The sequence below is a fragment of the Barbus barbus genome (assembly GCF_936440315.1).
Source record: "Barbus barbus genome assembly, chromosome: 11".
In the NCBI taxonomy this organism is placed as follows: Eukaryota; Metazoa; Chordata; class Actinopteri; order Cypriniformes; family Cyprinidae; genus Barbus; species Barbus barbus.
In genome coordinates, this window is record NC_136739.1 from 16,589,975 (window position 1) to 16,615,075 (window position 25,101).

Below are 25,101 nucleotides of genomic sequence, written 5' to 3' on the forward strand. Positions count from 1 at the left end.
GGATGGAAAAATAGATGATGGGGATAGATATATAGATTTACAGATAGATGTATGCATGAATAAAATAAAAATTGGATGAATGGACTTAGAAGGACAGATAAGATGTTTACATATAGATAGACGCACAGCTATATAGATATATGGATGGATAGATGGATAAGACGTTTACATATATAGCTAGGCTTATACAGTAGATATATAGATATATGATAATTGGATGGATGGATGGATGGACTGATAGAGTGGTAGATAAGACATTTACATATATAGACAGACAGATATATAGATGTGTGGATGGATAGATATGTGCTAAATGGATGGATAGATGGACACATATATATATATAGGTGGACAGATGAATGGATGAATCAATAAATAGATAGACATATGGATAGATGATGGGGGACAGATTGGGATATATATAGATTTACAGATATACAGTATGTATGCATGGATAGAAGAAAATTTGGATGAATGTGGCAAGAGGAATAGATAAGACATTTACATATATAAATAGACTTTTACAGTAGATACTGTACAAATATGTTTGATCATTGGATGGATGGATGCATGGACTGATAGGGGGTAGATAAGACATTTACATATATAGATAGACGTATAGATATATAGATGTATGGATAGATAGACAGATAGATGGAAGGATGGATAGATGGATGAAAGGACTGACTTCTTGTAGTAAGCTTGTGCTTATATCTTTATCTAAATGTTTTCCTAATCTTGCCTATTTTTATCAATCATATTTTCTTTGGGCCTGAAGCAAGTGGAGCGTGTGTATGTGTGTCGCCTGTCACATTAAATAAGCTCCATGATTCGTCTTGTTTGTTGCAGACGCAGGTGCAGAAGAAAAAGGAAACACCTGAGGAACTTTCACTAAACCCCTGACTCACACTTCAGTCTCTCTCTCACCCTCTCTCTCCCGCTCTCTCTCTCAGCAGAGCTGGATTGAACAGAATGATCACTGGCTTGAGGAGGACCAGAAACTGCTAGCTCCGCACACCGCCAGAGAGAGCGGAGAGAGGGAGCGAGAGAAAGCGCGCGCTCAACTATCAGGTCATCCAGCTCGTAAAATCAGTTGTGTTCTGACAACAAGAACAGAGAGGAGCAAGAAGACTTCACTTAACAGACACAACACACTCTGCGCTTTCAGAAATGCACGGATTATGGGAATATTTCATCATTGCACCTTACATTTTTCAGGCTTTTTGGTGACAGTAAAAGAGTAGCAGGAAGACTTCAGGAGTGTTTTTAAAGAGGACAGAATGAAGCAAACATCAGGACTCAATGGCTGGATCAAAGATGCTATGAAGAAAATGACCTCTAACCGAACTTGGGAGATAACAAACTTTTGTCTTTGAGAGTCTAGCAGTGTTAATAAGGGACATTATGAACTTGCATGCCAACATTTCAAAACCTGTGCCTAAAAGCGTCTTCCCCTCTTCGAACCTCATGCCCTTTGACCCTGACTCCTGGACACCGAGCCCGGAAATCGTGATGGGTAATGTGGTTCGTAACAGTTCGTTTGGCTGTAACAGAAGTTGGGCTGACACTGAAGCATCTCTCTTTCCCAATTTATCCATCAGCAGCACTTCCAGTGAAAAAACAGAACCGCTGTCATGGCAAAGGTGCAACGGCGAGACAAGCAAAGAGGAGTTAGTTCGGAAAAACTGGGCTGCGTTACTGATTTTGCTTGTGGTCATTATTACGGTTACCGGGAACATTTTAGTAATCATGGCTGTCAATCTGGAACGAAAACTGCAAAATGCTACCAATTACTTTCTCATGTCACTGGCAGTGGCAGATATGCTTCTGGGACTTCTGGTCATGCCTGTCTCCATGGTGACCATTGTGTATGGTGAGTCTGCTTCGATTTTGACAGCAGTAATTGATTATGTTGGCAGTGATGTTTGGATGTGAGCTTTCACTTACACAGTGTGTTGTAGGAATCTCAATGTCATAAGACATGGTGTTTGTATCTGTCAGGTTGCAGTAGTTTCCAACCAGTGCATTGAAACCATATAAAGAGTTATTGCTATGTGAGTTTCCACTGGAAAAGTTTGAAGCACAGATGTGGTTGATTTTAATAAGGGGAAGATGGAATTTTCCCACCACAGACTTTAGAATTTTCCCACCTCCATCTTGAAATAATGACTGGAACAGCGTTCTAAGTCGGACATGGATTAGATCAGATTGATCAACTTTGACCTCAGCAAGAAGCGGCATTTGATATAATGTCAAAGATGGCGGCGACTGACAAGCATGGAGCAACGTTACGTTTATAATGTAATCTTATGGTATAAATATGTATATATATTTTTTCTTTTGGTCTACTGTTTTTAAAGTGACCGTAAATATTTCACATTTGTGACTTGTTTTTGTCACAATTAGCATAAAAACATAATTACATTAGCATAATTACATTCTCATAAAATCATGGCACCATCTTGTGGTATATTCTGGTATTCCCCATCCAATCACCAGCAAAATCAACATAATTGGAGCAGTGAAGGTACGATGTCTAGGGATGTGCAAGACTATGCGACTAAACGCTTGCTGTTAGACAACATTGCAAATACTAGTTGCTTACATTATTTATGGGAAAGCCGTGGCCTAATGGTTAGAGAGTCGGACTTGTAATCCAACGGTTGCGGGTTCGAGTCCCCGGCCGGCAGGGATTGTAGGTGGGGGGAGTGAATGTCCAGCGCTCTCTCCACCTCATACCACGACTGAGGTGCCCTTGAGCAAGGCACCGAACCCCCAAATGCTCCACGGGCGCTGCAGCATAAAATATATGTATGTTCACGGTGTGTGTGTGTTCACTGCTGTGTGTGTGTGTGTGTTCACTGCTGTGTGTGTGCACGTTGGATGGGTTAAATGCAGAGCATGAATTCCGAGTATGGGTCACCATACTTGGCTGAATGTCACTTCACTTCACACATATATATATAATTTTTATTATTATTATTATTATTATTATTATTATTTTTACAAAGGCTACATTCAAATTACTGTCATGTTATTGTTATGTTTTCAAAATAAAAATTTTTGAATAGTGGATATTGCAGTGGATATGGAGCAAGGTGTAGGAGTATTTTGGTTTTGGAGAACCTAAAACTGTATTTTTGCTAATGTTGATAACGTAAATGCTTATGTTTTTGTGTGTGTGTGTATGTTGATTCAAATGGATTATTTAACATGGATTGCATATAAACACAGTAGTCGACTAGTCGGTTACATAATTTCTGTTTAAATGTCTGTGAGCTAGTCCCTAGCACACATTCCTTTAGATGTCACTACCTTGAGACAGACGTGATTGGACTAGACAACTTATACGCTTCAGTGACCATTTAAATTATGATATACTGTATAATATGTTAATAAACACGTCAGAGAAATCAAATTATGCACAGTTTTCAAATTAAATAACAACTTGAGACATGTAAAATCTAAACCAATTATATGCCCATTTTATTCTTGAAACACTGCTTGCATAAAGTAAGGTATAGTGTATTAACACACCATATTGTTTGAGGTGACTTTCATAGCATAGAGTATTTGTGGCATTTCATGGTAATATTTTAGTTCACTGATTAGTTGTTTTCACTGTTCTGATATTTAATTAATTATTTAAAATTTTTAAAGTATTTATGGTCATGTTTATTTATCATTCCACATTGTGTTGTTAATTTTGCTTGTATTCATTATCTGTCGTGTTTCATCAGGGAAATGTTAATTTCTGTGTAATTTGCTATTTGTGTACTTAAAGTGGATGTGTTAATTGATCATTAGTGGCCTTGTATACACTGACGAGTTTATTTTCATGCGTATGGTTTGCTGGATGACATTGTGGATTAATTTAATTGCCCCTATATTTTATGAGTCCAAACACATGAAAAATGCATGGTTTAGCACAAAAGATTTCATTTTCATTCATGATAGAGTTTGAAGATGTGTTTACTATTTGAGTAGGAATAAGAAATGTGTTTTTCTGATGGAGCTTGACAGCGAAAGGTCATTGTCACGCTGCATTTCAGGTTGTTGTCTGTGTGCCGAGGCAGCGGCTTTGAAGAACTCAGAGACAGAGAGGTTAAGATCGTACAAGAGTGTGCATGAGAGAAACATGCCACCCTCTTCACCGTTTCCATCTCTATTCTGCTCATCTGGCCCCTCTGTATTTGCTGTGGGAAATATACTATTAGACTGTGGATGTGAATAAATGTCATGTCACTGTTTCCGGACAGAGTCTCATGTTACAGCTAAAACCTTGTTAACATTTCAAGGTGTGTGTGTGAGTGGAATGACCTCTGCTGATTTCTAAATCTGTCTGTTAAATGGCCAGACAAAAGAAGACATTAAAGAAGATGTTGAGGGAGAATTTTGAGAGAAAGTCTAATTATTTTCTGCTGCGTAACTGCAGGACTGATGCTATTCAAATCCATTGGATGCTGGAAACACTCAGCACTTCACCTGTACTCCTATGGAGCAGTTTGTCTTTGTCTCCTGGATAGCTGTGCTTTTTTTGATTTTGTTGTTCAGGAAAAATGGCACTATTGTTGCTCTAGCATTTTTATGAACCTTTATTCTGCCTAATTAATTGGCTTGATTAAGCTCTTTGTCCTTGTGTTTGATGGTTGAGTCACATTCTCTCTGTTTCTTTCTCTCTCGCTGTCTCACATGCATGCATGCGCATACACAAACATAGAGTTTCCTCAGATGTTGCTATTGTTTTACTGTTGTCATCTTTTAAGAAATTTGCTAACAGTAATCTGTAGATAGATATTTGGTTATGCTAAGGTTGCATTGCATTGCGAATTGAGCTGGGCGGCATATTGAATTTTTACAATATGTTTTATTTATTTTTATAAACGATATGGAATGAGGCAATTCAGTTTATATTTATATAAAGTAGTTTGATTCGAGTGACACAGCATGAGCTGCTGCAGGAAAAGTGCATAATCCAATTTGTACTAAACGTGAAATATAATTTTAAGTGGCTTGCTCCGTCAGATGCTCTAACAGATACATGGGCTGCTGACAGATAACGTAGGCTATTTTCTCTAAAGGGTTTGAGATGTGGGGTTTTCCTCATCGCAAAACTCACATTTCACAGGTATAGTCTCCATTTGTAAATGTTAGAAAGTCATGGAAATATTTCCATTGTACCATCCGGAGTGGATGAGACTTCTACATGCCTGTCTCTGCTAAACTTCACAGGCTTAGCGTTAATTTTGTCAGACATTTTTCATTTAGTCTTAGTCTTTTAAATTAGTCTTCAGTGATGGCCAACGGGTTGAAGGTCCAGACTGCAATTTCAAGGCAGCTTCAAGGGCTCTACACGATCCCAGCCGAGGAATAAGGGTTTTATCTAGCGTAACAGTCGGTCATTTTCAAAAAAAGTTAAAATATAACCACAACTGCTCATTTGCACTAGCTCTGCGATCCACATGTGCAACATCACGCATTTCATAATCGTTTTGGAAAAGTTGTGCGGTTAGCTCTCGTCTGTGTACTTCGGTTCAAAAAGGTAGGGTAGTGTGAAAAACTCCATCTTATTTTCTCCTCTAACTTCGAAATCGGCCAAAATCATTGTTTTACCTTTTTTTAAAGGCCGTTTGACTTTCTTTGCATGTTTGCTTTGTAAACACTGGGTTAGTACTTACACCAACGTCACACGTTACCATTCCAATGTGACTATGTCATGTGTGTGGTCAAGCTAGAGCAAGACGAGCATTTGTGGTTAAAAAATACCGATCATTTTGCTCAATGAGACCCTTATTCCTCATCTGGGATCGGGTAGAGCCCTTTAAAGCCACACTGAAAATGCAATTTGGACTTTCAAACCGTTGATCTCCATTGAAGTCCAATATATGGAGAAAAATCCTAGAATGTGTAGCATTTGGACCAATCAGACACACAACTGTTCATTAGATTTAACAAATCAATTATTCATTAGATTAACAAATAATCACAGACCCCTCACCCAATAAACATACCGGGTGCCATCCTGTGAACGACCTCAGCCAGACCAGATAAACTTTACCTAATGTGACCTAATGGCACGTCGAGAGTTCTCCCTCTCACTATCTTTCAACCATAGGAAAAACATAATGCCCATAAAAATGGACTCTTCTCTAATAATTTTCTTTCAATGAACACACATATCCTTCAGGTCATTGTGTATATTATTACTGTTCTTGTATATTTTCTTTTGTATTGTATACTGTTTTATGCATGCTTATGATAGAACCACTCATTCATGTAACCTTACCTATACCATGTTTGGTCTTTATGAATTAGTTTTCGGATGGTCTAATTGAGAGTGTATATTAGATGTTTATACCTATGCAACATATTAGTGTTCTAAGAATCTTTTAGTAGTTTTTGCATCAACACCCAATCAAATTTCATATGCAAAATACCATGCTCTGAGACAAAGAGTCATAAACTTTCCCTCCAAAGTGCAAGTCACCATTGGCTCTTTGACCCCCGAGAGGTGTGACCTCCACAGAACTCAAAAGGCCTCACTTCAGTGACCCACTTCACTTTTTAGTCTCTTCACTCGTCTCTCATTACCTTCTCGTCTTCTGGTGATTAAGTCCCAGAGCCGGCGCTACCATGCTTGGCAGGCCTTAACACGCAGTCTAGCTTCTTTTAGATTCTGAGAAGATGGGGATGCTGAGCTAGAAGTCTTCTAAGGACACCCTATAATAATAATAATAATACATTTATTTTTATATAGCGCCTTTAAAAGTTAATTCTCAAAGTACTTTACACTTAAGAGATTGCAAAGTTTAAAAGGAAAAAAAAAGAAAGTAGAGGGGTAACAATAAAAGCACATCAAAAACAATGAAGGGAAACACAATTCCCTTCCCCCCAGCACCTTACAAATCACAGATAAGCAAGTCTAAAAAAGTGAGTTTTCAGAGACGATTTAAACACCTTAAAAGATTCTGCATGTCTAATATTATAGGGGAGAGAGTTCCAGAGTTTTGGAGCAAGGGAGGAAAATGCCCGGTCACCCATAGAGCGTAAACGAGTTGAGGAACAGTCAAAAAAACAGAATCAGAGGAATGGAGATTCCGCCTAGACAAGTAAACCGTTAGAAGTTCCGATAGATAATTCGGTGCCAAACCATGCAAAGCCTTATACTTAAGCATGAGAATTTTGAAGTCAATACGAAACCTAACAGGGAGCCAGCGTAGGGATTCCAATATTGGAGTGATGTGCTCCCTAGTTCTGGTCCCTGTCAGGATTCTAGCAGCTGAGTTTTGCAGTTTATTTAGGGTGGATTTTGAAACACCTGCAAGCAAAGCATTGCAGTAATCGATGAGGGAGAAAACAAAAGTATTGATCAGTTTTTCGGCCACCGTAAAGGACAGCATGGGGCGAATTCATGCAATATTTCTGAGATTAAAAAATTACGTTTTAACAGTGTTCTGAACATGGGGGTCAAATGTTAAATGAGCATCAAATATCATCCCCGGGTTCTTTAGTTTTGTTTGAAATTTCAAGACTGAACCATCTACAGTTAATGTTAAAGGTCCAGCTTTACGAAGTTGGTGGGTTGAGCCAATAAGCATAACCTCCGTCTTATCACTGTTAAGGCAAAGAAAATTTTGAGACAAATTTTGAGACCAACAACTGTTTGGTTCTTTAAAATTCTTCAAAATATTTTGTGTTCAACATTAGAAAGAAACTTATACAGGTTTGGAATGACATGAGAGTGTGTAATTGATGACAAAATTTGCATTTATCTGAGACACACCTAGCCGAAGGTTGGCCATCGAGCAATGTCGGGTGGTTTTTGAGCATCATATTCAGCTTAGCGAATAAGCCCACGAGAAAAAACAGAACTGACGAAAGCAAACCACTGACAGAGTAAAGAGGGAAAGCATAGACACTTGTTGTCGTTCTATATGTTTCTTTCTTTCTTTACCCACAAGAAGAAAACCAAGGGCTGACAATGTCAGTGGCATTTGGTGTCAGTTTAATGTGTCCCTATCCTTAGAGATGCATCCTAGTAGATAATGCACAAGCTCTGACACAGTTGCACAGTAGTGTCATTTTATATCTACTTTCTATCCACCCAAATCAATTCCCTGTCAATTCTTTATTGTACTATACACTAAAAATTTAAAAGGGGTTATAACGGTAATGGGGGAATCCACAAAGAACGAATTGCAACTGCTGATAGTGCCGTTTATTTAAGCAAATATGCAAATCAAGCATAAATGCACCCACAAAATTTGTCCTGAATGCAATTTGCACACTACGTCTCTGCATCTTGGGGACTGTAACCATCTCTCCACTAGTGCAATCCAAACACCTCAACTGGCTCTTTAAAATGCAACAGGTCTACATGTATGATTGGCTATTATCATTTGATCATCACTTTATGATGATATTTCATAGAAGCAATCTTCACATTATTATTTGAGGGAATGTCTTTGTAGAGACATTTCTGAGAACCAGTGATGAGGATCAATGTAACGCCACTGAAACTTCCACTGAATCACTTGTAAGCACAGACGGATTCCACTTTTCTTGAGAGCAGAAAGGCTGAAGTGCTTTCAAACGAGTGGAGATGACAGCGAGAACAAAAAAAATGACACATCGGACAGAGATCTTTAAAAAGTCCATGAGAGAGGGATCATATCTGAAGCAGCAGGGGTGATATAATCTGAGAGGAACTCCCATTGAGTTTCAGCAATGACGTAATAGAGCCATGAAAATGCGTGCACTGAGCAATCCAATGGAAATCAGAGGCATTTTATAAATAGCAGTAGGTGTTTCTAACCTATTATCCAAACAGGTAAGAATAGCCGGGGTTGTATGTCCATTATCTCATAGGAGACAAGGGAGAATAAAAAAAAAGATTAAAATCTAATTAAATAAATTTGATTAATGGCCCTAAGAGAAGGTGACTATTAATATCCAAACAACAGTTTCGATATAACTGAATATCCAATGTGACTGAAGCAAATAAAGCAATATAGCCATGAGAGGCCATGTGCTATTGTTACTTACTATACCATAGTTAATGATAATTAATAGTGATAAATACACCAGTTTTCAATTAATAGCTACATTTATTACATATAATTCCTAAGTCTGACTGTAGGCTGTTTACAGTTACTAAGCAACTTATGTTAATATAGAATGCATTGTATTACTGTGCCCTAGCTCAGATTTTCAGATATACTGTACCTTAAGGCAGTTTGTCTTTCTTATATGCTTGTATATTTTGGTCTTCATTGCTCCTGTTTTGTTTCTGTTTGTTTTCCATAGATCCGGATGGAGTGACAGTGAGGAAAGCCAAAATAAATGGGATCAGAATACACACAGACACTAATTTCCCCCTGATTCTCTAAAACCTCTCAATCCCCCAAACGGCTCCTCAGCAGAGCTCTGGCATAATCCCCTGCCACGTCATGTCACCATGACGATAGAGTGTTCCAGAGCAACACTCAAAGCTCAATAGCTGCCGTTAATGCAGCACTGATGGTTCTCTGGCACAGGTGGTCTCTAGGTTGCCACAGCGCTCACCGACTAAAAAGAGTGGAGTGACTTAATGAGCAGCATGAAGGGCTAATGGCGAGCATCTGAGTAGACACTGAAATATATCTTTAATTTCATTTTCATTAGTGTCGTGGCCACTTTAAGCACTTGACACCTGTGCCACATCAGTAATGGCTGCTTAACTATTTTCTATTGTTCATACACCTGCATTATAGATCTGGGGTGGGTTGTAGTATCTTCTGGATGGATATGGATTGCCATCGTCACTTTCCTAAATGTGAGCTGCAACACTTTTGTCTGCTGTTACAGTGTAAAACCCTGCGTCTTATTCACTAACCACCCCGCAGTTCAGTTTAATCAGGCACTAACTGTGCTGGAATAGCACATTCAAATTGTATTCAAATTCAAATGTGTATTCAAATTATGTCATTGTCATTCTTTTCAGCACAAATACACCTCCTTTCTATGTAAATTAGGATTACAGATTGCGCTTTATTAAAAATAACTCACTGCCGTTTGCCTGCAAGTTAGCGCTGCTAAAGAAAAAGATGTTCTATTGGTCATGGGAGCAGTTATTTATCAAACAAAGATCAAATAATGCCGTTATAACTAGAAATGTATCCAGATATTTGGTGTACTTAAGAACATGTTCACATTTTTAAGATTATGTGAATAATTGTGTCACTAAACCAATGCAAACAGCGAGTGCAAATAAATAATGCTATAATTCATTCACCCCTCAATAATTCAAGGAAATAATAAAAATGTACATGCATACACTAGTGGCAGTAAAACAACAATTCTGACGCTTCTGATGTTGTCTCTGGTTCAGAAGTGGCTTGGTAGCCCTTTTCCTGAAGGCGTCTGTGCGTGGTGACTCGTGATGCACTGACTCCAGCTTCAATCCACTCCTTGTGAAGCTCTCCCAAGTGTTTGAATCAGCTTTGCTTGACAGTATTCTCAAGCTTGCGGTCATCCCTGTTGCTCGTGCACCTTTTCCTACCCAAATTCTTCCTTCCAGTCAACTTTGCATTTGATATGCTTTGATACAGCACTCTGTGAACAGCCACACCTTTCAGTAATGACCCTCTGTGACTTACCCTCTTTGTGGAGGGCGTCAATGTTCGTCTTCTGGATCATTGCCAAGTCAGCAGTCTTCTCCATTATTGTGATTTCAAAGAACAAGAAATACCCGGAATTTATACTGTAGGGATGGTCATTTATTGAAACTCAAATGTAAATATTCTAATATTTTGAGATACTGATTTTTGACTTTCATGAGCTGTAAGCTCATCATCAAAATTAAAACTAAAAAACTTTTGAAATGTTTTACTTTACATGTAATGAATCTAAAATATATGAAAGTTTCACTTTTTAAATAAGTTACAAGAAAAAATTAACTTTTTCACAATATTCAATTTTTTTGAGATGTACTTGAAGTGAAGTGACATACTGCCAAGTATGGTGACCCATACTCGGAATTCGTGCTCTGCATTTAACCCATCCAACGTGCACACACACACCGTGAACACACACCCGGAGCAGTGGGCAGCCATTTATGCTGCGGCGCCCGGGGAGCAGTTGGGGGTTCGGTGCCTTGCTCAAGGGCACCTCAGTCGTGGTATTGAGGACATTCACTCCCCCCCACCTACAATCCCTGCCGGCCCGAGACTCGAACCCGCAACCTTTGGATTATGAGTCCGACTCTCTAACCATTAGGCCACGACTTCCCCCGTACCTGTCTACCTGTACTGGTAGACATGATTAACCAGTACAAATTTGTTAACCGGTATAGATTTTAGACCATTGTCTCTATCGCAGTTACACGCTCACATGATGCTACTGTGCTACGTGGTCACTAAAATGTATCCTTTGCACGTGTTTTTAAGCATTGCGGTTTAAAAACGAGTGAGTTCATGCTGTTAAAACGCAATCAACAGCGAAAGAAAACTCATTTTCGCTATATATATGTGCGTGCTGTCCGACAGGTTCACGCACGTGAAGATGGTGCTAATAGAACGCGAGAGTATTGAACGTGAAGTTATTTTTTCCACTTTATAGGCATTGAACGGTTTAATACATACACTTGTATGTGTCAAAATGCCCGTCCTTGCAAGTATCCTTGTAAACACAGTAATTTAGGTCTTAAGAGAAAGAAAACACATGTAACAGTATATTGGATCCAGGCAGCTCTTAAAGTGACAGCAGTCTAATATTCCAGCTGTCTGTCATTCATATTTATCAAACAACAAAAGAAAGAAAAGATCTCACTGTCCTTGAATAAAGCATTAGCTTTTTATAGCTTTGATTGCTTTTTACAATATATGTAGCATTTCTTATTTCTTATTTATTTGTTCTTCTGTAGATCTACCTTCTGTAGTTCTACCTCTAGTTCTGCTTGTAATTAATTTCTGATTCTTATTTAATCGCTGACTGTTTACTTGTCTTCAGTGAGCTTCAATTTTTTTTGTTTTTTTGTTTTCCATTTAGGCTATTCGTTTTTTTGTGATATTGACACTGGTGACAAGACTTGTGACTTTTCTATGGTATAATTTTTTTTGATATCATACAGACCTTTTTTAAAGCAAAAACAACTATATTGTGATATATATATCATTATCGTGAAATAAAATTTCTTATACCATGATATAAATATTTTGGTCATTATCGCCCACACCTAGTACGCAAAAACCTAACAACATCAACAATGTAAAAATGACCAGACTGACGTTCATCTGTTTAGGATAAAACTGAATATGCTTTTCGAGACCCTGACTGGAAATTTAACTTTGAAAGTGTCATGAAATGCACATGAAGCAATGATGTCATTTTGTAGAAATGTTGCCACAGGCACTTTTTTCCTCTGAGCCTAGGATGAATAATAAATAGTTCAAAATATAATATATAAATAATGCATATTTAAAAATTATAATTTCATAATGTTTACTAATATGTGTCTCGTATCCTATCAAGATGCCACTTTTGACCCCGCATAAGATTTTTGCTTCAAAGACATAGTCTAACATTTATATGGACTATTTTTCAGTTTTTTTTATTTTTAGAATTTGTAGCCGCTGGTCACTGAATGCTTAAGGCATCAACAGTATTTATTATTATTATTATTTAGTCATTTAGCAGACGCTTTTATCCAAAGCGACTTACAAATGAGGACAACAGAAGCAATCAATTGTAGTATTAAAACAACTAAAAACAGATCCAAAACTAAAAGCTAAAACTTTATGAATACTACCTACACACATTTTAAAAATAAAGAAATTAAATAAAAATGACAAATGCATACAAAAATAGTTTAATAATGATTCTAACATAACACTAAGCCAAACACCAAAAACAACAGCAACAACAACAACAACTATATATTTATAAGTACAACCACACACACATACATATATGTATATGTGTATATACATACACATTTATAAATTATATATATATATATATATATATATATATATATATATATATATATAATTTCATTTCCATTTAGTTTGTTGAAGTATTAAAATAACTCGAATTAAATAAAACTAAAACTTAATAAAAGACCTATACAGACATAATAAATTCAGACATATTTAACTAAAATTAAAATGAATAACAAATACAAATCACGACAGTATAGTTTATCAGTAATCCTTAAAAATAACACTGCCAAACACACATGCTAAAAAACCACAACTTACTTACACATAGTAAGAAATGGTTATAAAAAACTGAAACAGAAATGAAACAAGTAGTAGAAAAGAGGAGAAATAAAAAGCGATACTTATATCCTTTGCCGGTGTCTCTGCCCGGTGGAGTCGCACGGTAGAGTCGATGGTCTTTACACTCTTCGGTCTTCTCACGACCGCTGCCGCTGTAAACTAAGCTTTTTTATACCCGTCTAACAAAATACTGATTGAATTTAGCTGGACACACTTTCCTTATTTTTTCACAACAAACGGCAACTGACGCAGACACTGACAAGATACGCGAAACATGCTTCCAGTCATAAGGGCAATGGCAATTATTTTTGTGGGAACTCGTCATCATTTTGAGTTGTTTTCAGGACAAACAAGAGATAAAGAGTCAGAGACAGAGTGAAGAAGTGAGAAAGGTGTGTGTGTAGGGACAGGAAGGGGTGATTAATTAGTCTGATAGATTCAGGGCTGCTTAACGAGGCAGAGGATGAGTTCAGGAAGGGTCAGGGAAAAGGGGTGAGCCAGTGGTATTGTAATTATCCTTCCACCGACACAAATGCACACGCAGACACACTCCTCATGACATTACAGCAAGATTCCTTCTTGCTTTAAGCAAATATCTTTTTTTTTTTTATTCTTATGTTTTACTTTTTTTTTCAGGGACGCATGTAATCATACCCTCAGTTGTCATTTCACTGGATTCATCCTGCTGAAACCTTGGTCTGTGGTCAAAAGGCAAAGCTTCTAAGGCGGCGGTGATGTGCGTGTGTTCTCATGTTTTCAGAGAGGCTGTGTGGTTAAATTCACTGTAAAAGCATAAGCACTGCAAACATGTTCCGTAGACTGATTAGTTTTGCATTGTGTTTTTGTAAATGGCAACAGAAAGAGTTTAGCTATCAGCATTCTTCAAAATATCTTCTTTTGTGATCCACAAGTCATACAGGTTTTGGATATTTTTATACAATTTTAACAAATTAGGGCATTCCCAAAAGGAGGATTTGTCAGATTTAGCTCAGTTCTAGGTTCAGATTTGTCCCAAAAATATGACACACACACACACGTTGGTTTTTGTGGTTTATGGGGACTCTCCATAGGCGTAATGGTTTTTATACTGAACAAACTGTGTGTGCTATTGCCCTACACCAACCCTACACCTAAACTTAGCCCTCACAGGAGACTTTGTGCATTTTTAGATTTTCAAAAAAACACCATTTAGTATGTTTTTTTAAACCTTTTGAATTACGGGGACATAGGCAGTGTCCTCATAAACCACCTTCATATTGTAATACCTCTGTCATACCCATGTCATTATACAAATTTGTGTCCTCATAAACCACATAAACATGCACACACACACACACACACACACACACACACTCATACACACTTACTGCTTTTTAAAGTGTCCTTCAACCAAATCAGGCTATTATCCTGCTTGGCCAGATAACATTTGGCTTTCCTCTGAGGCACAGACACAAACACTATGGATTTGAGGGAATTTATCAGGTTTTTGTTAGGTCTGAGTATTAAACGAGGGGTGATTATGCCTTCAGTAATTAGGGCGTCCCCTGGGTCTGTACCGATGAGCAACTGCAATTAGACAAACTGTCTGAAGGGTTTTAAATTGAGTCTCTGCCCTTCATTGTTTCTCTTTCCCTTTCAGTCACGAACACAAACACGCATGCATGTATCTCATAGACAGAACACGCACACACGTTCACAGCCATTTTGTATTAATGGATTATTAATTAGCCTCTGGTTTTGATGCGCCGTCTCTTGTTTGAGCTTTATTGAATAAAGCCACAGCTGGTAGAAGCCTCAGAGCAGAGAAATGGATGAGCACCTCTTCTGCCTGCCAGTGATTGACCTTTTATTCTTTTACTTCTATATTTTCCTGTTTGTGCTTCTTTCATCAAGACTTTGATTTTTATTTGGGCCATGATGCATACCGCTACATCAAACAGTCCCCACATCTTAATATTCTCTAAAAACACCTTCATCTCTTCATATCATAAGCCCTAATCCTCTCTCTTTTTCCACACATGCTGTAGGCAATTCCACAAAATGGGGTATAAAATACGCCTGAAACTCTTTTTTCATTTACTTTACTTTTGTCATTTAGCAGACGCTTTTGTCCAAAGCGACTTACAAATAAGAAAAAGTAACTAAAACTAAAAAGTTACAACTCTATAAATACTATCTACCCACATATTTAAGAAAATAAAGAAATTAAATAACATTAACACATGCATATAACAACAACATTTCAATAATAAACATATCAATGAAAAAATTAAATAAAAAGCTACTACTATCCCTTGCCGGTGTCCCTGCCCGGTGGAGTCGCACGGTAGAGTCGATGGTCTTTACACTCTTTACTTTTTTACTTTTGTCATTTAGCAGACGCTTTTGAATTGAGTTGAATTAAATTAAAAAATGTAAATGAGGTGCTTAACCTTCTGAATATGTTGATCAATGGGCTGAGAAGATCAACCTATATGACCATTATATAAACATTTTCTTTTTGTGTGTGTGGTTTGATGTAATATCATAAATCTCATAAATATAATTTAATACTCTCTAAATACAGTTTAAAACTCTGATTTGTGTGGTTTTACATTTTTGGTCATTAAAAAAAAATCTAAATTTAATAACATTTAAAATTATTTTAAAATAATTAAATATTAAATAAAAATACTTTTACACTTTTTTACTGTTTAATATCAGTTCAAATTATGATTTTGAACAAACACTCTATTCGCATACTGGAATGCTTGGGAAAGATCACGTAACATTAGAACAGCCTTCTGTCTGTGTCTTCATTTACTTACTCGTTTTCATCACTTTCGCTTTAAAGGGTTAGTTCACCCAAAAATGAAAATGCAGTCTTAAATTACTCACCCTCATGTCGTATCAAACCTGTGAGACCTCAGTTTATCTTCAGACACAAATTAAGATATTTTTGATGGAATCTGACAGGTCTCAGACCCTCCATAGACAGCAAGGGTCCTTACACGATCAAGGCTCAAAAACGTGGCAAGGAGATCGGTAAAATAATCCATGTGACATCAAGGGTTCAACCGTAATTTTACAAACTACGAGAATACTTTTTGTGTTCAAAGAAAACTAAAATAACGACTTTATTCAACAGTTTGTCTACATCAGCATAGCACCATTTTGAAGAATATCCGCTGGACGGAAACTGTGTACGCTCTTTTTATAGATCTTTTCATACCTCAGTTGATAGTGAAGGCAGGAGAGTGTAAAATAATGTAGTTTATCTCCTGTGCTGCTGCATGCATTTCTCAAACCACAGACTGAATTTTAGCTGAAGCCCAAACTGATATTTTCTTCTGCATAGAAATTCACAGAATCTGATTTTGAGTGTTAAATTGAACTGTAGGGAAACCACAGGTTTTCTGTCACTTTGAAAGAACACAGTAAATGCAACGCACGCACGCAGGGAAACTAAAGTAATACTGTGGCTCTTCTGAGGTATAATCTAATATCAAACTTGAGTGAATTCTGATGAAAAGTGATGTTTCTAAAACTCAAGGGGTGTGATTATGTGATCTTTGTTTTGGTGATTGATGGTCTTTATCATATTTTTGCATACAAGCTCTGTACATTCATTCATCCACATATGACCGTTCTTCCCTTCACTTCCTTTCTCTGCATGCATCCCATTTCCTACAGCTCCTCCTCCTGTTATCCTCTCACCCATTTCGTTCTTTATATTTGTGTACCTCATTTCCTCTTCCCTTGAAAGACTATTTTCTTTTTGGCACTTCATTTGTGTTCGCTCTCTTGGCTTAGCCTTTGTGCTTCATTTCAGTCTTTTGTCAGTGACAAAAAAAATATATATATATATATCTAGCGAAAGTGCTCCTTTCTTAAGAAAGTACCTGATAATAACTGCAAATTGCTGTAAATGTATTATTAATTCAATATTTCTTCCCTTCACAGTTTGTGTCTGTGTGTGTTCTGTACAAAGTGCCAGGAAGCATTATGACTGAAATTTACAGTTTCACTGATGAGTCTTCGGTGGATGGTCATTTTCTGCCTGAATGCCCAGAGCAGAGTGAGCTAACGCTATTGCACTCACAAAACTGAACTAACTCCTCACCAGTGGCTTCAGTGTGCTTGTATGGATGGAATGCTGGATAGCTAGATAGACAGAAGGACAGGCTGACACAGTGGGTATACAGGTAGATAGATAGATGGCCAAAAATATTATCAATATTTTTTCTATATCATACAATATCGATATTTACCAGCACAATATTGATTTACTGGGGATTTATTGGGGAAGGAAATACTTTCCACATGTTTGTTAGACCTTGAGAAATGAGAATAAATGTATACATAACTTATTTGTTTACAGTTAAAAAATACCTTTTAATTTAGGGCCCCATAAAATCATGAATTCTTTTTTTCCATTTCAAAAATACAGCGGTTTCCCCCGGTGATGGCTACACACAAAGAGGCACAGTGTTCATAAATGCTACTTTATCAGGCATTAAATGAAAATGGCATCGAAACTTTTTGGAAGTCAGTCAGTTCCCTTGAAAGTAGGGTTGGACAATATGGCCAAAAAAAATAAAAAATTAACAATAAAATGTTTCATATCAAAAATTATCATGATCAATTTCAAACCTTTATTTCTTTCAAGTTTAAAGGCACATTTTTGCTCCTAATTGAAAGTTGTAGAAGCCAGATTTTAATTGTTGTTTTAAACGACTATGCTGAGAACATGACATTCATGTCTTTGAATTCTTGACACTTTTCCAGTTATTTTTCCTCAATAAAATAAATATCTTCATTGAAAAATGAATTTCCTAGTTTCTGCATGCTCTAATGCAGAGGTCACCACACTTGGTCCTGGAGCACCGGTGTCCTGCAGAGTTTAAATACACCTGAACTAGCTAATCAAGGTCTTGCTAGGTATACTAGAAATTTCCTGGCAGGTGTGTTGAGAAAAGTTGGAACTAAACTCTGAAGGACACCAGTGCTCCAGGACCAAGTCTGGTGATCCATGTTTTAATGAATGATAGGGTATTGTTTCAAATCATGAAATAGGTTTGTGTTGTGGGACTTTGATTACATGTATCTTCAGCACAGTTTGCAGTGCTGGCTGCAATATTAGTAATATTAATTTTGTTGTCTCTTAAAAATGCACATTTGACAGTAGCTTGAGGATGCAGGATTACATCTGTTAGGATGCAGATGTAAATTCATGTTCATTATAAAAAATATATAAAAAACATTATATGGTGAAATTTAATTATTCTGACTGTTTGAGTTCAAATTAACATTAAAATGAACCCTTTGTAACGTAATAAAAACGTAATATTAATATTCAATTTAACAAAATAGTTTAATTTAGCTTAAAGGGAATCATTTATGATTTTATAGGGAATTTGAACAGACTCACTGTTACGGCTATTCAATGAACGAGCCGTATAACAAACTCTGCACTGGATATTAAAATCCAAAATATAGTGAAAACACTATTAAATAGCACAGTAACAAGATCGGCAGATTAAGACATTAACTTGTGAGCACAAAACATAAGATACTTCTCTTTTCCATATAAATAAGATTGTATTTATATAAACCTAAGACATAAACTAATCTAACACATGAACACAATCATTCACACATTCACACGTTGCAGAAAGAGAGAAAGTGAGGATAGGAGTTTAAGAGAATTGAAATATGATATCCCAAGTTTACAGCAATATGTTCAATTGCATAGACCTGAACAACCATCAATCACTTATTTAACCCTTGCTTTGAGTTTCTCAATGAGGCTAAAATTTATATTAACCGCACTGATTCAGTTAGAACCTGGAGGTACTTGCTTGCTTTGCTAAGGGAATCCCTTTTGTCGTCATTGCAGGAAAGGGGGTTCCCCAAAGTTGCTGATTGGTTGAGAGTTCAGTAGTCCTTGAAGTGACGTCTTGGGAAGCCAATGGAGTTGTGGCTGGTAGAAGTTTTGAGGCAGTTACAGACTCAAGTTGAACTCGGAGATGAGGCGTGGTGACAAAACTTAATGGAGTACACGAAACTCACAACGGAAAAGAAACTAAAGTAAAAGAATAAGAATAAAAGGATGTAACGAGACTAGGTTGGTTTTCTCCTCATTGTGGTAGCAGCTGGCACGTGGGCCAGAGCACGCTCAAAGAGCAGCGTCAAAACGCGGTGGCAAAAAAGAAGAAGAGGAGAAGGGTGACTAAGAGGACCAAGAGAGAGTTTGATGGTGTCCTGAGTTTTTAAACTCGGCTTTCAGACCATCCCATCTGGACGTCTTGACCAATTAGATACTGTCCTTGCTCAGAGTATTGCTTTTTTCCCCCACACAATCAATAAATCAACATGTTATCTGTTCAGTCAGAGGTCCGAACTTTACAGGCTCTTGCAAAGTATACTTTTGAACATGATTTCTATAACAAGACTATGATGCATTTGACAAAGAATTGATTGGAAGAAACATTTAAAGCATGATTTTTCAAACTCATACATACCAAACACGCATAGGAATCCTTCAGCTATTCAATAATGATTAAAAAGACATACATAATATTTGATTAAAAGATGATAGTCTAATATGTGGGGTACAAATATGGGGTTCTGCATAGAAATGTCCTTTTAGGATGATTTTATGTGCATATGAAAAATAAAGTCTTTGTGTAGTTCTATGGAGAACGAAGGCATGTTCATTAGACAAAGGAATTTCGGTTTGGTCTGTCTTCTATGTGGGGGAGAAGTCAGTCTATGGAAGCTTGTGACTTCCAGCGTGGAACCCATGTGATTGCTATCTCTTTGACCATCAGTCTTGATTACTTGCCCCAAATTTGACAGTCTCCTTCCTGAATTGGAATTATCAATAAGTGTTCTTTTGTCTCAAGGTTGTAAGCTGTTCTGTGAAAGAGGCTTGCTGGTTATTTTGCTTGCTTCAGACTAGTAGGAGCTAGGAATCTGATTTACGACGTTGTCCTGTTTTCTTGGGCCTCTCTGTGGAATTCCAGCTCCTCATGTTTCAATGTTCTGATCGCATCTTAAATTTGTCTGATCCAGTCTCTGATGTAATGACTTTAGAACTATTGTTCCAATTTTAGCTTTTAGGGAATCATTCTTAGGATTCGAAATTTATATGATTAATTGTTATTAAATGTCCAACATATACCTTATAAATCATACCTCACTAACGACTTGTCCAGCAAGCATTAACCAGTATGCCTTAACAATTCAGACTAATTCTGTGGCCACAGTAATACTGAATTGATTATGTAATGTTGACATTGGGTAAAATTAGCATAAGTAAATTTTGAGCATAGGTACGCGATCTTTTTGGCAACTAATTTCAGACTTGAAAAATCACATAGCAACAGACATGAGATTTCTTAATAGAATCAAAGTTTATTTCACTACTTGTACACAAACAAACAGAAGACTTAAACACACAAACAGACACACAAATTTAGGCAATTAATTGTTTTGATCTGAAGAGTTTTAGGTTCTAATGCTCGTTTTCAAGAATGCTCTAACTTCAACCTGAGGGAAATCACACGCATGGAACTCTTCTATTTTTACTCTTAGTGATGAATACAACCAGTTTCCAGCAGATTTAGGAAATATTGTCTTACTTTCCTTGCTTTCAGTTGAGTTCAGTTCCTTCCCGGTCCAGGAAAGATTGTGCGCGGATTGGCGGCTTGGTAGGTCGTCGTCACGAGAATACACTTCAGTGGTTGGTTGGCTTCGTTCTGACTTGATGACGCTCCCAAGAAGTTGGTTTCAGTTTCTGAGGCTTTAGATGTTAGTTTCTTTGGAAGTTTGAGTCTCGATCTCTGTTCAATGCTCGATCATGATGTTAAATGACTGAGAGCGCCGAGCGAGCTGAACTTAAGCTTGAGCTTAAATTTTTTTCTTTTCAACAACCAACCAACTGAGACATACAGTTGGGTATCTATCTTTAACGGGACGATTTGGGATCCACCCACGGGCGGCTGACCCAATCGGATTCTTCCTGTGAGGCGGAGCCCCGCCCTGCACAGCTTCTTTCCATGCATACATTATCTTTGTTCAGTTATTTTATCACATGCAGAAATTATTGACAGCAGATTTCTATTCGTATTGTAATCATACATTGATGAGAACAGACAATTTTCATCCACACCAGATTATTGCTGATTAAATCAGCTTTCATTACAAATCAAGCATTAGGTAATTCTGCATAACCAAAATACATATATCAATTGTATCCATTATGCGGTTAAGCCCTAGATGAAACAATCCTTAATTCTAAATCATCACATCCACGCATGTGAAACTGAACAAATATTGATCAGGAAAATCATACATCACAAGATTACAACAATAACCATAAGTTCCCATTAACACAGCAAGCTTATAAATGACATGAAAACAACCTTAATATACAGTATGTTGTAAATATATTGTATATATTGTTTTCGAGTATATTGCTTCAATAGCAGAAACTAGTATAATTTGTCCCTTTTAAAATACTTGAGCGAAAACATTGCGTCTCTTTGTCTGTCAGAGAGCGAAAAAGCCGCGTTCCTCTTTTGGGGAGAAACGCGAGGTCGCGGGAAAGTCACTTTCGTGGAGATCTGGGCCCGGTTGCATGAAAACCCTTAAGTAAGGGTATCCCTGAAGGGGAAAAGATCCCTGAGGCAAGGGATTTCCTTAAGAGAGTTGCAACAAACGTCTTAACCGTCACCCTTACCTAAGTGTTTATATTAAGCGTTTCACTGTAGTTTCTGGCAGCGCACGGCAACGCGAGGTGCGGTTGCCATAGTTACTCTTCCATATTGCACTATAAACATAACGGACCGCAAAAATAACCTTACAACTACAGCTATAAAATATTTTTTTTTTTTTTACAAAATATTATTTTTTTTCGGCGACACAGGGCTAAGGCCACTCGATGGACAGCTCTGCAGACAGTGGATTTGTGTACTCTGAAAACGTCGCCAATGACAGACTGAAAAGTACCGCAAGCTTCGTCGGGTTTGGTGTTCAAGGTCAGGCTCAAGTGTTGCGGTGAGATGAAGGATTGACTGACGATCAAACCTATATTCTCTCAATAACTGCGCATCATTCATAGTCTCCAATGGATTATTTCGATCATTAAAAATGTGCCTAGGTAATTGCTCCTCTTCTATGAACATGAAATCAGCCATCGTGCTAGAGTAAAAGATGACTTAAGGGAGCTATTTTGGTCCCTTAATTTTTTAAGGTGAAACGGTTACTAAGGACTTTGTAGCAACGCATAACAGAACTTAAGGGAACACTTAAGCAATTAAGGGAAATACTTAAGTGACAGCCTTAACTTCCCTTAAGTAAGCCCTTAGGTTTTTTCTTGCAACCCATGTTTCACTAAGGGTACCCTTAACCTTATAATTAAGGGTTTTCTTATCTTAAGGGTTTTCATGCAACCGGGCCCTGGTGTTTTGCTTAGTTTGGACGTCGGCTGTAAAACCGTCCTCCCTGCAGATAACATCATTGAATTACTGCGTTAATGGTCGGGGAATCAGGGAGGGTTTGTGCCAGAGTTTCTCAAAAAGTCAAGGTCTTTGCCCTGTTCGACTTTATTTATAGTAAACTGCTTGACGGTGCTGTCCTTTAAAGATATCCAGATGTTCTTCTGAGATAAGAAGTTTCAGGGTAGGAGATCGGCCAGCCAGTCACATGCTAGGAGTTGGGCTTTGATTCCTGTTCAGGAATGTGTCGTCTTGAAATTAGGTGTGTGTGTGTGTGTGTTCCGACCAGGATCTACACTGATATTCTACACCTTGTTCTTCCATATATACATAATGATAACCAGTAAAAACACAGGCCTATTGCACCTCAAATGATAGTTTTCACGTGTCACGTCACACCCTTATAGGAACGCCTACCTGGCAGGCAAATGAAGCTTTGCTCCACTGACCGCCAGTTATTTTTAGATATTAAAAGGCGAAATTCAGTAAACACCTTATTGATGATGTATATTTTATACAGGCAAGAAGATGAAGTCAGAATATAAACGTAATGTGCAAAGTTTCACATTAAATGGCATTAAATGAAAACACTGAACCGTTAAGCCGATTGTGTTTATATTCCGGCCTCATCTGCTTGCCTGTGTAAACTATGCATCATTAATATTTAAAGATCAAATTTAGAAGTCTGGCTTCTGTTGCCTTTATTTCTGCTGTGTGACAGGCTGTCAGGTTAATCCATATTGAGTAAAAATGTCCAGAGCTTATCATCGTTTTCAACAAATTTTAATGCAATCTCGATATGATAATGTTTATTGCCCAGCACTAATGGATGGATGGATGGAGTACTACACTCTTCAAATAAAAGGGGTTTTCACAACAGTGCCATACAATAACCATGATGGATGATGATGGATGTAGTGTTGTAGAAATTAAACTGTTTTTCATCAGCGTGTCAACTGAAAACACTGTCAGTAATTGTTAAGCTCTTGTGCTGTTCTCAAGATCTCATCACACTCATGCTATCCAGTGAAATCACTCAGTTGAGCTTAGTGGAATAAGCCCATTCAATTATCTCACAGGGTCCATTAGCATGTAACGGAGGAAAGTCAATATTTTTAAAGCTTTTTTTGTCAGTTTTATTCCTTGGACCTGATCCTCTGAATGTCTTTCTCTTCTTCAGGTTACTCATGGCCCCTCCCTGCATCACTGTGTCCCATGTGGATCTACTTGGATGTTCTCTTTTCCACCGCCTCCATCATGCACCTGTGCGCTATCTCGCTGGACCGTTATGTGGCCATCCGTAACCCCATCCGACACAATCGGTCAAACTCACGCTCCCGTGCCCGGGCCAAGATCACAGCCGTCTGGACCATCTCAGCAGGTACACCTGATGCCATCAACATGCGGGCATGACACTGTGCTGTAGTGTGATGTGAAGCCATTATTATTAAACTGTTGTGAACAGAATGTCATGACTCTGATCTATGCATATACATTATTATTAGACAGTATCAACCGCTGACTCTGCTTTCAGAAAATCCTAGAAAATGATCCTTATTGGCTTGCCTTGAGATGACCTTGGCTGTTCAGAGCCGCTGATAAAACGAAGAGCATTCCAAAGAGGGTCTTTAAGCGTTTATGTGTGCTTGAATCTGAATTGCTTTTGGGACAAGAGAAATCAGTGGCTAATAAACCTCCATGCCTTTTGTCATTCACCAGAGGAAAGGCGATTGAATACATGAGAGGGGGAGAGAGTTGGGTATCTGTAAATGAGAAGTAGAACTGCAGCAATATTCTGTTATATTATAGATTGGAGCTGAGAGGCAACAATGAAACCTGCAGTAGTGAGTGCAGCTTCATCAGTATCCTGCTGATTATGTCAATGGAACACCACAAGGAAGAAATAATTGAGAAGAGAAAAGAAATAGCATATTGGAAAGCTAAAAAATAATGAATTTTACCAGTCTGGGTCATTGAATGTTGAAGTCATGAATATTTCCAGCATGCACAGTGTTATTTTTCACCACATACCAAATCATGTGTTGTGTTTAATAGCATACTCTGGTGGAAATTACATTTTAAACATTTGCAAAATAAAATGGCTCCATTTTTGCTAAGACTAATTTCAAGCTTGCTCTCAATTAAAATATTGTTCACGTATTTACCTTTATTTTTCTTGTTTTCTTCATATCATGTCTCGTGTAATGTTGTCTTGGTAAACAAGCACACAAAATTGTGATAAAATATATGTAAAAATGTCTAGAATTTTTTTTTTTTTTAAAAAGAAAGATTTTTGTTTATTTATTAATAGACTTTAGTATTGAAAGACAAACTCTAAAGTAAAAAAAGTAGCAATAATA

General features: G+C 37.4%; 1 protein-coding gene across 1 annotated transcript in view; it reads left to right on the plus strand.

Moving 5' to 3' along the window:
• Window positions 1–1,404: 1,404 nt before the first annotated feature.
• The window catches only part of LOC306876838 (5-hydroxytryptamine receptor 2A-like), a gene marked incomplete at both ends in the record, with an annotated part of 29,455 nt that continues 5,758 nt past the window's right edge, over window positions 1,405–25,101 (plus strand). Inside the window, 2 exons of the mRNA XM_079428262.1 lie at window positions 1,405–1,873; window positions 23,922–24,122. Coding sequence (XP_079284388.1) covers window positions 1,405–1,873; window positions 23,922–24,122 — 670 coding nt within the window. The remainder of the gene's footprint in view (window positions 1,874–23,921; window positions 24,123–25,101) is intronic.